The sequence below is a fragment of the Ursus maritimus genome, unplaced genomic scaffold, assembly GCF_017311325.1.
Source record: "Ursus maritimus isolate PB19 unplaced genomic scaffold, ASM1731132v1 scaffold_16, whole genome shotgun sequence".
In the NCBI taxonomy this organism is placed as follows: Eukaryota; Metazoa; Chordata; class Mammalia; order Carnivora; family Ursidae; genus Ursus; species Ursus maritimus.
The window spans coordinates 11,528,345-11,545,813 of NW_024424008.1; the positions used below are offsets into that span (position 1 = coordinate 11,528,345).

Consider the following 17,469-nt stretch of genomic DNA (forward strand, 5'->3'; position numbering starts at 1 on the left):
TTCTTTTTTTTTTAAAGATTTTATTTTTATTTGACAGAGATAGAGACAGCCAGCGAGAGAGGGAACACAAGCAGGGGGAGTGGGAGAGGAAGAAGCAGGCTCATAGCGGAGGAGCCTGATGTGGGGCTCGATCCCAGAACGCCGGGATCACGCCCTGAGCCAAAGGCAGACGCTTAACGACTGTGCCACCCAGGCGCCCCCCTCATGATTTTCTTAATAACATTCTCTTTTCTCTAGCTTAGTTTATTGTAAGATTGCGGTGTATGATACGTACGACAAACAAAATGTGTGTTAACTCTTTCTCTTATCGTTAAGGCTTCTGATTAATAGTAGGCTGTTAGTAAAGTTTTGGAGGGGAATCAAAAGTTATACGTGGATTTTTGACATGGATTTTTGACTCTGGGGGGATTGGCACCCGTAACGCCTGCCCCAGCCCCCATTGTTGTTCAAGGTCAACTGTAATTAACAGTTGGTATCACTTAGTCCCTTCTTTCCTGGGGGATACAGCCCACGGTAAGGAGAGGCTAACTTTGGGAGAAGGATAAAGGGAAAAGGGTTTTCTCCCATGGAAGTGGAAGCAGCCCCCGCCCCCCTTCACTGGTGAGGAGAGCTGTGAAAGGCTCAGAAGCCCTGACTGGGTGGTCTTGCTGTCTGTCTGCCCAACCAAGTCCCTGGGCCACCCAAAGGCTCCTATCCCATAGGTCATATAAAAAGCTCATACAAAAAGCTCCGCAGCGGGTCTTGGGCTACCCCAGCTGCAGAGGGCTGGTCTGCAACTCCCTGCTCCCGGCAGCTCCCTAGCTCCCCAGCCCCCCAGCCGGCTTGGGGCCTGCACAGACACATGGGGAGTCTGTCCATCCAGATGCGGAGTCTGTCAGTCTGCAGCTGGTCTTCTCACCTCCTGCCCCCTGCCCCCATAGCCTCAAGTTATCTGAGCGCCTTTAGGGCCCCTTCCCTCCAGCCCTCAAGTCCCGCAGGGAGCTCTTCTGCGCCTTCATGCCCCGCCCTTGCTGCTCAAAACAGTTCTTGGCTGGCAGTTGCCTCCCAGGCCTCGCCTTCAAGGGCCCCCTGGTTTTATAACGTCTCCTCCCTGGGTTGATGGTGACACCCTAGGACTGCGTTCAGTTAGGCCAGGCTGCCGACTTCCCTTGGCTTCAGGCCCTACTTTTCCCTGCCCACTAGAGGCAGAATGGGCTAAGTCCCTTCGGGATTTTAGTCCAGGATGTTGTAGGAAGGCGGCCCTCAGGCTCCGACAGAGGAAGCTGATGGATTGTGAGCCTTTGCTTGCTGTCTTGGCTTGAGTTACTGCTCCCCATTCTACCTGCTAGCGGCCCCAGGTTTCGCGGGGCTCTGTGGTATGAGCGTGCCAGTGGCTGGGGCTCTGGTGGCCTGTGGTTTTCTGCCACAGTGGGACATATGGTCCTGCGGGAGAAGGGGCCAGCGGCCAGAGCAGACGAACCCCGGGCATTGGTGCTCAGCTCATCGTCCCTCACGGGCTGTGCTCGGGGGATGGCCACAGGGCCTCGCGTCTCGGGGGACAAAAGACAGAGAGCCCGCTGGCCTGGTCTGCCAGTCCCTGCCCCAGTGCCGCCTGCTGCTGCGTGACTTACGCCCGTCAGGCTGAGGTGCGCCCCGAGTGGTTTGTGACCGGTAGCAGGAAACAAGACAGTGAAGTTTGGGGTGACTTTGGCTTACGTCGAGGCTGTTCAGGGCGTGGTAACTTCATCCTGGCTTGCTCGCTAGTGCACTCACTCCCTCGAGCAGGAGAGAGGTGTGAGGCCACGCACAGGCCCGACCACCATCTTCCCCCAGGGTTAGTAGTCGTTTCCTCCTGCTGACCTAATAGTGAACACAAGCTTAATGGCTGAAAACACCAGTTTATTTCCTTACAGTTTTGGAGGTCAGCAGTCTGAGTCGAGGCTTAGGGGACTAAAATGGTGTTGGCAGGCCGGTTCCTTCTGGAAGCTGCACGGGAGACTCTTCCTTGTCTCCTCCAGTTTCTGGTGGCTGCCGGCATTCCTGTGACCTCATGACCCCAGTCTCTCTACTTGCATTGTCCTCTTGCCTGGTCCTCTTCTGGGGAGCATCTCCCTCTGCATCCCTTGTACAAGGACCCCTGTGATCACATTTAGGGCCCGCCTCGATAATCCAGGATAATCTCCACAACTCGAGACCCTTACTCACATCTGTGAAGTCTCTTTTGCCGTATAAGGTGACCTGCTCAGGCTCCAGCAGTTAGGACATTGATATGGGGGCGGCCAGCAGTCAACTCGCACCCAGACCAATTGCACTGTCATGGCAGGCCATTCTAAGACCTCCTCCTCCCGGGTGCGCATGGCCACCGGCCTCCCACTCAGTGTCAGTCTCCCCCTCCCAAGCCCGGGAGCTTTTGTGGGCCCAGCCTGGGGCTGCCGCTCCTCCGGCCTTCGAGCCCAGCCTGAGACCATGGTAGCCAGAGTTCAGGGCTGTTTGGAAGAGGGGAACGCGCTGGCTTGTCCCCACAGGTTGCCCCAGTGACCAGACCCCATCCTGTACCCAACAGTAGGTTAGGCCTTTCATAGCGGTGCCCAGCTCTCTGCAGACATTCGGTTGACAACATTCGCCTGATCCCCACCATCATCCTCTGAGGGCTAGAGCCTGGTCGGAGCCCCGTTCGCAGATGAGTGTGGTAAGGCCAGGGAGGCTAAGCCCTGCCGGAGCAGAGGTGTGTGGGGAGCTGGGCCAGGAGGGCAGAAGACCTTCGTTTTATAGACGAGAACGCTGCAGCACAAAGGGTAACTGTCTCCCCATCTGAGGACGAGGGTGAAGACGTGGACCGGACGTTCTCAGGCTCTGATCCGTCCTCGGCCCGGGCATCCGAGGCTGCCACGGGTGCGAACATGACCCGGTGCAGAGCCGGGCATGGACGCTGTGGGTGCTGCCGGCTACCTCCGCCCGACACGCTGTTGCTGTCCTGGGAGGCTGCGTGGGCCTCCCAGTGCCCCGAGGAGAGGCCCAGCCAGAGCGCCCCTGGCCTCGGTGTGGGTCTCCACATCCTCCCCACAGCCAAGGCCGTGCCCTGTGGGCCCTGTGTGTCTCTCAGCGGCCACTTCCACAGTCTGGTCTATCTGCCTGCGTCCTGGCCTTCTCGCCATCCGCCTTGCCGTGGGCCACGCGGGAGCCCGGCGCATGCCGCCGCCCACCCCGACCCCTCGGCCTGGCTTTCAGGACGATCATAGCTTAGCTGTGGCAGTGTTTCTGTGCTAGCCCCTCTCCCCTGCACCCTGTCCTCCAGCCTTGCCTGAATGGTTTCTTCCTCCCAGAATGTTCCATCCTCCTCCTAACCTTCCATTTGCACCCCATGAAATCACAGCCCCCCACCTGAGATCTTGCTTAGATGCTTCCTCTTCCACGACCCTTCCATGCCCTGTCTGAATGACTCCGTGCCCTTTCAGAGCAGATCTCTCAGCTTGGTACTGGGGGCATTGTGTCTCCCCTCCCGGCAGAGCCCTGCCTGACCCGTCTGCCCCTTGACCAGGCACAGGGCAGGTGTGGGGGAAGGTTGGAAGGGGAACATGCGCTGAGTGGAACTCCCAGGAGCTGCTGAGCGGTTGGTCACCATCTTTGCTCGAGGGAGGGATGGAGGGCCAGGCAGAGCGGAGCTCCAACATGACACAGGCCCCTGGCTCGGTCCCAAATGCGTCTCTTCCCTCTCTGAGCCCCTCGACCTCACCTGCAATAAAAATAGTACATCTCATTTCTGAGGTCATGCAGGAGTTTGAGCTAGGAATCCAGCATCAGTTTTCCTGTCTGAGAAGTGGGTATCAGCTCAGCAGCTTGCCAGCTTGAATCTTGGAGGCACGTGGTGTTAGAAGCGGACTGCCTATTCAGGAAGCAGGAGACGAGGCTGTCCTGGTGACAAACCCAGCAGGTCGGAAAAAGTGAGAAGTGTCCCCTTCCCCAGCCATCCAACAGGGAGAACCTATAGGCCAGAGAGGGCAGGGGCTTGCCTGGAGTCACACAGCAGGGTGGAGGCGAGGCGGCTTGGAGGTGGCTTCGAGGTGGCTTCGAGGTGGCTTCGAGGTGGCTTCAATAACCTGATCGAGTCTCCCTTTGTCAGGTTGTTTGCCTTGTGGGGAGTGACTAGCACCTGTGAGCTGCAGCTCGACTCACCCCCACCCATGGAGGACAGGAAACAGTCCCTGGCCGGTGGGAGGGGGCGCGGGGTGGGGGGGCTCAGCCGCATCTGCCCTTCCCTCCAGCACCTTCTCGGCAGGATGTGGTCCTGGGAGCTCCCATGTAGGATGACCAGCTGCCCTGGGTTTCTCGGGGTGTGTGACCCTCAGTGCCCAGACCAGGTGAGCTCGCTGCTTACCCTGCTGGGGCCCGTCCCCTGCCGGGGAAGCCTCTGCCTGCACGAGTGTGGCTTCTCCCTGTCCCCGCCCATGGCCCAGCAGAGCCCAGGCTGGGATGCCCCTTTTGGAGCTTTGTCTCCCAGGTATGCCTGCTTGCTGAGGTTCCCGGCCTCCTCACGACACCCTGAGGAGGGACCCAAGGCCCAGTGAGGAACAGCTGTGGGGCAGAGGCCTCAGGACTCAGGCAGGACCACGCAGCCAGCCAGCCCAAAGCTGGCTTTCCCCTCATCAGCACCCCAGGACCACAGAGAGGCCCTGTGCCCCAGACGTGCCTCGCCCTGCTCTCTAGGCCCCCACGTATGCAAGTGTTGGGCACCTTGTTTGGGTATATGTGTTCCAGAAGATGACTGCAGCTGGGTGGAGCCTGGATTGGACACAGAAACGATACGGGGAAGGGGAGCGGAGAAGGAAGACAGGATTTCCCAGCCCTGGTGCCAGGCGCCTGGCGTTGGCTGGAGTGACTCACTGGGGCTGGCCTCCTGGCGCTGCTGCTGGAGCCGGAGCGTGACCTGGACCGTGAACTGGATCGTGAACCGGTGGCCCAGCTCTCCCTCCTCGCACGCTTTCCCGCCCCTACGCTGCCATGCTTTTCTCAGCACCCAGTACATGCAGGAGGCCAAAATATACCCACGGTAGCACAGACATACGCCTGGAGCTGGCTGGTGACATGGTGGGGGGGTGGGGGGGTGAGCAAGAGGAAAATGGGGGTGGGTGGTGGGAGAAAAGGGGAGGCATACAAATACAGAGCCAAAACCACACAGACAAGCAGGCAGTCACCAAACTCTGGGGCTCTCCCTTTCCAGGGCCTTCCCTGGCATCTGGCCTGTCCCGACCTGGGCCGGGGCTTTAGCCCCTTTCCTCAGCATCCACCCCTCCGTCTCACCCCTCCACCCCTCCTTGGCTACCCTGTGCCCTCAGTAAGAGCTCAAGCCCGGCAGCCTGGCATCCCAGCCCGGCAGAGCCGGTCCTGCCAGCTTTCCCCACCCCCCGCTCCACACCCGGGCCTTCTAGCTGTTCCTCCGTGCTCTCCTGCCTTCCTTCTGCCTGGAGTGGGTCCTCCCTGCCCTCTCCCTGCGGGTCTGGCCTAGCCTTCAAGCCCAGCTCTGGTGTCATCTTGAAGAGATACGACCGTTCTTCCTGTCCCTGTAAACCAGCCTGCAACATGCCTTCCTCCTGGGAGTGCTGACTGCTGGGTGTCTGGCTTCGTTCATGGTCTGTGTCATGTCTGTCTGTCTGTGCCTCGCCTGAGACAGCCGGGAGGCTCTGACCCTCCTTGTCAGCTCGGGGCTGGCCCAGAACGGGTGGCAGCACAGATCTGCACATTGGCATTGTCTGTGTCCCTGAATTACGAGACACGGCTGCGCGGCCCGTCCTTGACCATGTGGCGAAGGGGAGGGGGCCCTGTTGCTTGGAGTGGGGTGCAGTGGGAGGCCGGGGAGGGGAGATGGGGAGCTTTGGTTGCGGGGTTGTGGGTGTGGGGCATCACTGGGTCCTTCGGCTGGCGCAGGAGGAAGGCCACTGTGCCGGGCTCGTGCTGCATGATGGGAGCCCACTGTGGCGTGTGGGGAACCGCAGCTCAGAGGAGGGACCCCCAGCAGCCCTTCCTGTGTCCTCCCTTTCACCCCCACAACTGGCTGCTCACCAGGGAGAGTTGTCTCCCTCTCACACAGGTCTAGAACCTGCCTTCTCTCCATTTGCACGTGAATCTGTCATTTCGAGTCCTGTGGCTGCCTTCTGGCTTTCCTGCTCTCGCCTATGCTTTGCTAGTGCATTCTTCGTGTGGCAGTCAGCTGGGTCTCAAGTCTCTGCTCGGCACCCTTCTCACTTCTCTGTCACCTCAGAAGGAGCCCGGTCCCTGGCAGGTGTTCCAGGACCCCTGCTGGGCTCCGGTGAGCCTCACCTGTGACCTCCTCCCCACCCCCACTGCCACTCTGGGTCAGCCCAGCTCCTTGCCCTGAGTACCATGCCTGCCTGGGGTCGAGAACGTCTCCTGGGGTCCCTGGCCGGCACCCCCTTCTCAGACAGAGATGGAACCCAGGAGGTGTGTGCCCGGGTTGGGCTGAGGGGTACCACCCTCGCCTTGTGGGACCCTCTTTTGGGTTGGAGCCCTCCTGGTGTCAAAACCACAGCGTTCTGAGAGAAGGGGGAGGAGGTTGCAGAAGGTCACACAGCCTGTGTTCCCCAAGGCCAGGCCAGGACCGGGGCTCCCTCCCTGTGCCCCAGCCTAGTTGTCCCACCCTGGGGACCAGGCAGGACCCTCCAGATACAGAATGCCGGCTTCACCGGGGCCCAGAGCCGGCAGGGTCGGGCGCACTAGACTCGGCCAGCCTTCCTTCCCGGGGCCGTTGCACTGGCTTTCTGCTGGACATTGTATGAAAGCGTGACGGCCCTGTGACACAGCGTGCAAATGACAGGCGCCCAGCCCCGGGAGCACAGCCCGGCGGCCGCCACCCGGCTCCAGGAGCAGTATCGCAGATCCCCAGAAGGCCCCTCGGCCCCTGGCAGTCTCTGCCGCCGAAGGTAGCCACTGTCCTGCCCTGTGTCCAGCCCCGATGGCTTTCGCTGCTGTTGTCTCCTGTCCGTGGGGCGGCGGTGCTGCTTCTCTTGCTGATGGTTACACGGTCAGCTCCCCCGTGCGCTGCGAATGGCGGTACTTCGCTCCTTGCCGTCGCAGGTCGTCGCAGGCTACTAGGCCATAGCGACACCGTCTTTATCCTGTCTTCTGTTGATGGACGTTGGGTTTTTTTCTGATTTTCAGCTGTAGCAAGCACTCCTGTGACAAACGTTCTTGTCCATGAGTTGAAGGGAAGATGTGCGTGCGTTTCTGCCCTGTGTGTACCTAGGAGTGGAACTGCTGGACGAGGCCTCTGTCCAGCTTTAGCAGGCGTGGCCAGATGCTTGTGCGAAGTGCTGTTACCAGGGTCTACGTCCACCACCAGCGTCCCGGAGCGGTGCGCGCAGGCGTGTGTGTGTGTGTGTGTGTGTGTGTGTGGTTTTCGCTGTAGCCATTCCGGCGAGAGTGTAGCGGAATCTCCTCAGGGTTTTATTTTATTGTTTTTTTAAGTAGGCTCCCCGCCCATGCAGGGCTTGAACGCGTGGCCCTGCCAGTAAGAGTCCCGTGTGCTTACCCCGCTGAGCCAGCCAGGCGCCCCGCTCGAGGTGGTTTTCATTTGCATTTCTTTGACGACTTGTGAAGTCAAGGGTTTCTTCTTTATTGGCCATGTGGACATGCTCTTTTTCTCATGTGTTCTTCAAAAAGCTGTATCGTTTTCCCTTTTGGTGAGATTTGCGATCTATGTGGAACTGTTTTGTGTGTATAGTGGGAGGTCGGGGTCAAGATAAATCGTTTTCCGTCTGGATAAACCAGTCGACCCAGCACCATTCATCGAAAAGACCATCCTTTGCCCAGTGCACTGTGGTGTTGCCTTTGTCATAAACCAGGTGTCCTACGTGTGGCCTTTTTCTGGACTTTCTAGTCTGTTCTGTCCTGTTCCATTGGTGCGTTCCATTTGTCTCCCCTTGCCGGTACCACACTGTCTAAATTATTAGAAGTTTACGATGGGTCTTGTTAACTGCTAGTGTGAACCACCCCCCACCCCCGCCCCGCCCTTCCCCCCACCCCTCCTCCTGCCTCCGCCGCACCTGCTTTCCAGGGCTCTGGCTACCACCCAGGCCCCACCTACACCACCCGGTACTTCATAGCTTTCTCTAAATCAACTTCCTTTTTCCTTAATATTTCTTAAAGGAGACTGGCATCTAGTAAATGGAAAGTCAGTATTACTCTCCACAGGTACAAGGCCGCTGGTAGAATCTTAAAAATAAAGTAAAAACATCAGAAGAGGCTGGTGTCTAGCGAGGCCTTCTCCTCCTGTCAGGCAGGTGGGCCGGGGTGGGGGGGCGGGCATGAGGAGTTAAAGGCCCGCTAGACCGAACCAAGTCCCCCCTCAGACAGTCCTCGAGAGAGCCCCGGATGGGCAACGGCCTTCTTACTGACGTCTTGACTGCCTCGTCCGTGTTAATCTGCTTTGGGAAGTTCCAGTGTGAGAGGGAGTCTGGAAGCTTGGGATCCGGCCAGTAGGTTACAGATTTGGACATTCCTCGATGCTCTCATCTATAAAACGGGACGAAGGCTCTCTCCTGTCCCTCCCTGGCTGTGCTGGCTGCAGCATCCAGGGAAGGCCCAGTGCCGTCAGCCCCCTCCTGCCGGTGGCTCAGTGTGACCCGCGGCAGGATGAGCCCTTCCCCCACCCCGTGCACAGCTGGGCGGTCCACACCACCTCCCGCAGGCCCAGGAACAGCAGACTAGGCCACGGCCTCCTGGAAGTGGGTGCACACCATTTCCAAGGTGAGGCCCGGGGCTGACGCTCCTTTCCTGCTCTGTCACCTGAGAAGCTACAGCCAGGTAGGACTGACAGACAGCCGCTCAGTGGGGTCCACGACTTGCCCGAGGACGCGCAGTGCTGAGTGGTGCAGTCAGGGCTGGAGCTCAGGTCAGACTGACCTGCAGAAAACTGGGTGCTCTGAGCTCCCTGGTGAGCACTGTCAGGCCGTTATTCTGCGCCCGGTCCGCCGCCCCCTGCTCAGTCCTCGGGCCCCACCGTGCCCGGCCGGGTCTGGTTACCTTGCACTTTCCTGCCACTGAGACGGCCTGAGCTCTTCCCTCTGTCTGGAATGGCCTTTCTGTCCTAAAGAACGGCTTCTGGGACCAGGCCTTTATGGAGGCCTCTTTGCCTCCCTCTTGCCGGAATCTCTGAATGACGTGTTCCGTGCTGCCTTGTCTTTTGGCCACCCTAGACCATGAAGTTCCTTGGGGATGGGAACCCTGAATTGTCATTGCCTTCCTGGCAGGGGTCTGGAAACGTGGTCGGTGTACCCCAGACGCCGGCACCGACCTCCCTCAGGGGCGCAGTGCATTCCGTGCGGCGGCGTCTCCTTTGATCCTCCCAGAGACCCTGGCTCGTTAGCTCTTCCTTCCAGACAAGGACCACGCTGACCAGAGAGGTGACAGGGCCTGTCCAGGGTCGCACAGCATCAGAGGACATTGGGAACTAAAGCTAACGCTCCATCAAGTGCCGGAGAAGGGCTGGCGGCTGCAGAGAGAGCCCGGGCGGCGGCTGTGATGCCCCCGGGGACTGCAGGGGTGTGGGCACCGGCTGGCACCCAGCCAGCGGGAGTGGGTGGGAGGGGGAGAGGGAGAGGCCTGGAGGCCTGGCCCAGCGGGAAGGGGCAGGCCCTGCTTTCAGGAGCCCTGAGCGCTGGTGCGGCTCTCACTCGGAAAGCTGACCCCTTTGGTGGTCCCTGCTGCTCTTTGAGCCTGTTTTTCCCGTCCAGGGAGGGATTCCTACTTCGCTGTGTTGGCTCTTTCCACACAGATTTACTTCATCCGCCCTCCAGTGTGGGACCCTGGGGGTACAGAGAGGAGCCGGGCGTGGGCCCTGCCCTGCAGGGGCCTGGGCTGGGCTGGGGGGATGGACGAGTCCTGTGCAGGTGGGGTACGATGTAATGGGTGTTGTCACAGGGGTTCCAGGACTGTGGAGGGGAGGGGTAGGGGTAAGGTCCTTGGGCTGAGCTGTGAAGAGTGAGCAGGAGTTCTCCCAGGACGCACGTGTGGGAGGAACAGTGTGTGCGGAGGCCCTGTGTACCCAGCTTCAGGGAGCTGCCAGGGGTTCTTAGCGCTGGAACTTGGCATGAAGGATGAATGGTAGGGGTGGGGTGAGCTCGGCAGGGGCAGAGGGAAGAGGGCGGGCTGAAGGCAGCTGGGAAGCCGGACTCTCCCGTGAATGCCGGCTCGCACACAGTGTGAAGATGTTCAGAAACGGGAAATACCATGCTCCCAGCTCAGGCCCAGAGAGAAGAGCCCCCGGATTTGGAAGCCGGCTCTCCTGACTCTTGGTTTATCCACGGCCTTCAGTGGTGATGCCTACAGCTACGGGGAGAGGGCAAAGCTCAGAGGCTTTTGACTCTGTGACCCCATGGGGTTGTTGACCCAGTGGGTGGAGTGGGAGGTGACCCCAGGGCCCTCGGAAGGTGCGGGAGGACAGTCCCCGTGAAGTGCCATGTGTGCGAAGGCTGGGGCCAGAAGAGCCTGGCGTCAGTAGGCCGGGGGCAGCCTCACTGACAGGGGTCTAGCTGGAGAGATGGCCACGCTGGGGCAGACCTTCAGCCAGGCCTGGTCCCCGTTCTCCTGGCCTGGGCCCAGCCAAGCTTTCTTCTCTGCCCCCACCTCCCTCCTGTCGACCTCCGGGGAGCTTGCACCGCGGTGTGGCCTGGAGGGCCACCAGAACCCTCATTCCCCACTGGCTGTGGAACCTCGGCCAGCTTGCTCCCCCTCCCTGGACCCTCTGGGCTCTGAACATGGAATTGCTAGGCTGATTTCTGGGATCCTGCTTTCAGCCTCTTTGATCTCATTCTTGCAGCTTTAATTGCTTCCTGAGTAGGCCCTGCCGGAAACTGGGATGCTGCTGATGACTCTCCTGGGTGGCCGTGGGCCAGAAGCCCAGGGGTGGGCTCCCCAGGCTTGCCTCTTCTCTTTCCCTCAGGCCTCCAAGGCTGGGAGGATGGGTGAGAGGGGGCAGGGTTCTGGGCCTTCCTGGCAGAGAGTTGGCCAGAGACGTTAAGTGATCGGCCTGAGGTCACACAGCTGCGGTGCAGGCCCAGTATGGAAGTGGCCATGTGTCCTCTGCAGGCAGGGACCGAGAGCCCTCTGCGCTCCCTGCTGTCCACCCGGCTCCCACACTCACGGACCACCTCACCTCCTGCCCTTCCTGCTTCTCCCTTCCCTGTCAAATCCCTCATTTTCCCCTTCCCGTGAGGCTGGCTCAGTCCGCGTGTGTGGTGTTAGCGCTTTCTCTACGCCACGGGGTCACCGGGCCAAGGTGGAGGCATCGAGGGGTGTGGGTTCAGTCCAGACCCTGCATGGGACGTGGGCAAGTCTCCTCCCTTCACCGAGCCTCAGTTTTCTTTTCCGAAAAATGGAAACAATGAAAGACTTGCCCAGCGCCGTTTGCAAATACCGCACACAGCCCTCTTGGCAGCTCGTTTGCAGATGGCAGGTGCCAGGGGCGTGGAGTTTCCCCCTTGGTGATGAGAGGTGGCTTGTCTGCTCTTCTCGTTCCCCTCCCTCTGGCCTGCTAAGCAGTGTTCTCAGCCCTTGGTAAATTATCACGGCATCTTCCAGTTATTAAAGCAACGTTGTTCCCATTGTGGAGCTGAGAAAATGGGGACTCGGAGAGGTTGAGTGACTTGTTCAAGGCCACACAGCAGGTGACAGGTGCACTTGGGACTGGCACCCACGTCAGTCTTGCTCTCAAACTTGTGTTCACCCCAGAAGCCAGCCTACCTTGCCTTGGTTTACCTCAGTGGGGCTGGGAAGTCAGGGCCCGTGTCCCGGTGGGGTTGCAGTGTTGCCCTGGGCAGGCCTCAGGACCAGCAGACCCAGGGGGTGCGGAGCTCTGCCAGCCGCCCAGATGGAGTCTGAGATACGGGGGCTGTCGGTCAGATGGCTGGCTGGCTGAGCATGAGTCAGGGCGTCTCATGGGTCAGGCCGGCCGCTGCTCCCCACCCTGCGCCCTCCTCCCAAGGCCTTCCCTGGCCATATCCAGCCCGTGTCCCTTGTGTTTGGTTAGCACACGGCCCAGGCCCGAGGGGGCTGCAGGGAGGATGCTGACAGGAACAGCCTCCTTCCATGTTGGGCTCTGTGCAGGGGCTGCATATGCGTGGGGACAAACCACGTGGACCCTGCTCCTGGGGCTTCTGGTCTAATCGGTGCTTATGGTCCCACTTCCTGGGACGGGACTCCAGGGGAGGTGTGGAGGCAGATGAGTTCAGTTGGGGAGTGGTGTGTGTGGGTGCCTGGGGCCCTCGTAGGGGTGGGTGGGCTGGAGGCCCAGATGAGAGGTCCAAGCTGAATACAGGGAGACGGGGGTCATCAGGCAGGAGAGGTGAGCAGAACACGGCTTGGTGCGGGCGGCCTGAGAGGGAGAGGGGGGTCAGGGATGGGGGAGGGGTCAACCAGTGCCCCCACCCCTGGGGCCCCGGATGAGACTGTTCAGGAGTGAGACACGGTGAAGCCTGGGAAGCCGTCAGGGAGAGTCTGGCCTAGGAGACTGGGAGGCCACGGAGTGAGGGATGGGGGGGGCCTCAGGGGAGGTTACGTCACTAGGATTAAGCCATGAGGAGATGTTTATTCCAGAAGTACGGTGAAGAAGGCAGCGCTGGAGGGCGGGGCCAGGGAGTGAATGTGAACGATGGCCAGAGGGGGGATGCCCTCCGCAGGGCAGATTAAGTGGGGGGGTCCAGAGGAGGGGAGCTTAGAGGCAGAGCCCGTCCTCTCCTGTGCCTGTTGAGTCGGCCAGGAGACTGGCTCAGCCCTAGGAGGTCTAGGGAGGGCTGGTGACAAGGGCAGGAGCGGGTGGGTGCGGCCGGGCAGCCCTGAGCACCTTGCGGTTGGGCCCTTGGCCTGTGGGCCCGCAGGCTGGCGTGGCCTCCAGGCATCAGAAATGAGAGCATTCAGGACGAGGAGTCAGGTCGGATGGTTCCTGTCCCTGCCGTGCACATGGCAGCTGCGCCTGTCCCCGCCTCTGAGCCTCGGCTCCTGGCCTGTGCGACAGGGGTGAGGGTGCTCACTTCACAGGGCTGCAGGGCGGGGAGCACCCAAGGCTCCCCCGACTCCGCGGGCCGAAGGCCCTCCCGTCTCCTCAGTAAGTGATGATCTTCTCACCTTCCTGTCGTCCCAGGTACCCCCGGAGCCACCCGCGTCCCCACCTCGCTGCCTGCTGCCTTGTCTCGGCCTCCCCTGCTGGGCAGCCGCCACCATGTTCTCGTGTGTGAAGCCCTACGAGGACCAGAACTACTCTGCCCTGAAGCGGGCCTGTCTGCGCAGGAAGGTGCTCTTCGAGGACCCCAACTTCCCGGCCACCGATGACTCGCTGTACTATAAGGGCACCCCAGGCCCCACGGTCAGGTGGAAGCGGCCCAAGGTCAGTGTCTGGTCCCAGCTGGAGCTGAGGCCAGCAGGCCCAGACCCGCCCGGTTGCAAGGGACAGGGCGGTGGCTGGTCACCCGAAAGCCCCGGGTGACTGAGAAAGCCGAGGGCCCTCTTGCTGTGGGGTTTAGCCCGGATAGGGAGCCCGGGAATCGCCCTCATCCTGGGGCCACCGCTGCCCCGCCAGGGCCTCGCCCCTTCTCTGGGCCTCAACTTCCTCGCAGGGAAAATGGGGCCCTCTGCCCTGCCACCCGAAATAAAACCCGGGGTGGTTTGGGGCTAAAAGCGAGGCGAACGTCTTACTCTAGTAAAACACAGGGTGACATTCAAGTGTAAGCTCCTCGTTGGTTGTCGTCATAGTGGTTTTGAAATGGTCGTTCCCTGCAAATAGAAAGTATTTACGATGATAGTAATCAGTACTGACAACAGCAGTAAGAAGTCCCGGTGCTTCTAGGGCTGTGGGGAGCGTGCGGAGAGATGAACGAGTGTGGCACGGCGCCCGGCGCCCAGCACGGGCAGTGGCACCAGGACTTGAGGGCGGTGACTCCGTGGCATCTGGCTGGCTGCTCCCCGTCCCGGCCTTGGCCGCCGAGGCTAGGACGTGTTGAACACGACTGTTTGGCCTCATGACGTGATTCCATCCTCTTTAATCCCTTTTCCCGCGTGTGAGTGTGGGTGCCCCTGGGACACGGGTGACGGGGCGGCTGCTGGCTCGGGGTTGGTCACACGGGAGGGCCGTTGGTGCAGGGCGCTGTGCTGTGCCCCGTGCCCGCAGTCAGGAGGCATCTCAGGGTTGAAGGGGGAGAGGCACCGTGTGGAAAAGGTGGGAGACTTGAAACCCTCAGGCTTATTTGGGACATGGCTGGAACATAGGGGAAGAGGGAGCCTGCGTCCTGGGGCCCGTGGGGCTGGTGTGTCCTGGGGCAGCGGGAGCCGCGGAGGGTGGTGGGGGGAGGGGTGCGAGGCTTTCAGCAGGTGTGAAGGGGCAGATTTGCATTTTACGAAGTTCTCTCCGACCTCCTCGACGTTTTGGGAAAATGGAATTCAGTTTTCGTTTTCCTCTCCTAGGCTATGGTCTCAAGTCCCTTCCAGCTCAAAAAATCCTGTGTATTTCCTTGGACTGGGGTATTTGAGAGGTAGAGGGACTGAGGCCAAGGGGGGGAAGCGCATGCCCTGATTACCCAGGGAGCCGGTAACTGAGCCAGGCGGGAACCCAGGCGTCCTGCCTGCCCTGGCCCTCTGCCGACTCTGTTCTCCGGAACTCCCAGGAGCCTCCTGGCCACAAGATTCCTGCCTCTCAGGCCCCTACCCCCACGCCTTCCTCTCTCTCCTTTGTTTGGTGGGTGGGGAAGGAGGCCAGCCTCAAAGGGCCTTTGTGAGGCCTTGGGTGTGTGTGTGTGTGTGTGTGTGTGTGTGTGTGTCGGGGAGACACTTGAGCTCTCTGCCTTCCTCTCGCTCCACCCCCTTGCTGCCCTGTCCTGCCCTCTGGCCAGCATGCAGGCATTTCAGGTCTGTGGCTCTGGAAGGAGGCTGGCGAGGCGTGGCTGGGGAAGGGTGGGCTTGGTGTGGTGAGAGGAGGAAATGCCAGCCTGCCTGGGCTCAGCATCCCCTGCTGTGTGATCCTGGTGGAGTCACCTGCCCTCTCTGGGCCCCTGTCCCTGCCAGTTTGGGAGTCCTGCCATGCTGCCCCCTCCTTCACTGCCCCCCGCCCTGGGCGTGGTGTCTGGTCCTTTCTCGTCACTGGCGGACGAGGAGCAGAGCTTCCCTGCCCTGCCTGTGGAGGCTGGTGACAGGTGGCTTGTGATGGTTGGTGTTGACAGGGAGACATCTGAGTGCAGCCCACGGGTGGCAGTGGGATCGGTTCTGGGTTTGGGAGGCAGAGTTCAAGGCCAGGCACAGCTGAGCGGGGTGGACCAGGATGTGATGGACGGTGGGTGTGTGAGCAGCGCCTGCTGGCTGGTGTGGGGCTCCTGTACCGGGCAGGCCCTCACCCCACGGTCAGGACGGCTGGTTGGTGGGGCAGGAAGTCGGCCGGCTTGCCTCAGGCGGGTGGGCGAGGCCAGCCCAGTGGGGTGACCATTAACTCCCAGCTGCTTGGTCCTTGGCCAGTGAGATGGAACTTTGTCCCGAGGCAGCTGTGTTTCTGTGCAGTCCTACTTCCTGGGGCTTGTGACCTGACTGTTTATAAATAGAGCAAAAAGCTCTTTCTGGACAGCCCCTGGGAAGGCCTTCGTCGCTCCCATCCCACCTTCAGCCCTTCTCTTTACGTTGGTCGGTATCACGGTCTCTCGGTCCTTGACGATCTGCTCAGTCAGCCTCCCTCCCTGCTGGCCTTCCCTGTGCTTGCCCCCACAATGGAATGAGAAGGCTGGTTTTTGAGCCAGATGGACTTGGCCCCAGGAGGGTCAACGGGAGGTGTGACCTTGAACAAGCCACTTCCCCTCCCTTGGCCTCAGTTGCAGCTTAACCTCCCATGGTTTCTGGAGGTTGAAATGACTGGAGGTATCTGTGGTGTTACAAATGGGAGGCAGATGACAAACCGGCTCCGTCTCTCGCCCACCCGATCCTTGCTGGCCCTGTGTTGGGGACCCAGAGCTGGCCCTGCCTGGAAAGACCCATCTCCTGTGGACTCTGCAGGTGGGGCCAGGCCTCGTTCCACCTCATTCCCCACCCAGGGCACCTGCCCCACCCAGGGCACCTGCCGCAGGCCCACACCCTCCTCCTTCCTCTGGGTTCATTGTTTCTTTGTTCCTTCTAGTTTGGTAAACGCCCGCTGGCCTCCCCCACAGGCCTGGCCAGGGAGATAAGAGACGGAGACTGTGACTCAGGGGGATCCCTGAGGGTATGGATGTTTGACGGGCTTCCTCCTCTCAGGCCCAGGGCCTTTGTAGGGGCCCCTTTTCATCTCTGTGGGGACAGAGTACCCCCTGTCCCATCCAGCACTCTGCCTCTCCCCGTGTCTGAAAATAAGTTTGCAGGTTCTTTGGTGGGACCGAGAAGGGAACGAGTAGTGGTTGTACAAACAGACGTCAGTTTTAGGACCCCCCCCCCCCGGAATTCTCCCCTGGTGGCCTGGTGGTCCCCAGCCCCGATCCTGGGCTCACGTTCCTCACACCAGCACCTGGAGAAGAGCCCACTCTTTGGCTGTGCTGGAATGTAGGGCCCTTTATGCCACGAAACAGATAGTTTCACCAGGGCCAGCCATCTGGGCCGCTGCCCTGCTCAGGAACGATTCCCTTTTTTTTTTTTTTTAAATGATTTTTTATTATATTATGTTAGTCACCATACAGTACATCCCCGGTTTCCGATGTAAAGTTCGATGATTCATTAGTTGCGTATAACACTCAGTGCACCATGCAATACGTGCCCTCCTTACTACCCATCACCAGTCTATCCCATTCCCCCACCCCCTCCCCTCTGAGGGCCTCAGTTTGTTTCTCATAGTCCATAGTCTCTCATGTTTCATTCCCCCTTCTGATTACCCCCCCTTTCTTTATCCCTTTCTTCCCCTACCGATCATCCTAGTTCTTATGTTCCATAGATGAGAGAAATCATATGATAGTTGTCTTTCTCTGCTTGACTTATTTCACTTAGCATTATCTCCTCCAGTGCCGTCCATGTTGTAGCAAATGTTGAGAACTCGTTCTTTCTGATAGCTGAGTAATATTCCATTGTATATATGGACCACAACTTCTTAATCCAGTCATCTGTTGAAGGGCATCTCGGCTCCTTCCACGATTTAGCTATTGTGGACATTGCTGCTATGAACATTGGGTGCATATGGCCCTTCTCTTTACTACGTCTGTATCTTTGGGGTAAACACCCAGTAGTGCAATGGCTGGATCATAGGGTAGCTCAATTTTTAACTTTTTAAGGGACCTCCACACTGTTTTCCAGAGTGGCTGTACCAACTTGCATTCCCACCAACAATGTAGGAGGGATCCCCTTTCTCCACATCCTCTCCAACAATTGCTGTTTCCTGCCTTGTCTATTTTTGCCATTCTAACTGGCGTAAGGTGGTATCTCAGTGTGGTTTTGATTTGAATTTCCTTGATGGCTAATGATTTTGAACATTTTTTCATGTGTCTGTTA

General features: G+C 59.6%; 1 protein-coding gene across 4 annotated transcripts in view; it reads left to right on the top strand.

Moving 5' to 3' along the window:
* Nucleotides 1-17,469, top strand: part of CAPN5 (calpain 5) — a 54,127-nt gene that overhangs the window by 3,486 nt on the left and 33,172 nt on the right. For all 4 annotated transcript variants that reach the window (XM_040630890.1, XM_040630889.1, XM_040630887.1 and 1 more), the window contains one exon: nt 13,130-13,372. In XM_040630890.1, coding sequence (XP_040486824.1) covers nt 13,208-13,372 — 165 coding nt within the window. In that variant the 5' untranslated portion in view covers nt 13,130-13,207. The remainder of the gene's footprint in view (nt 1-13,129; nt 13,373-17,469) is intronic.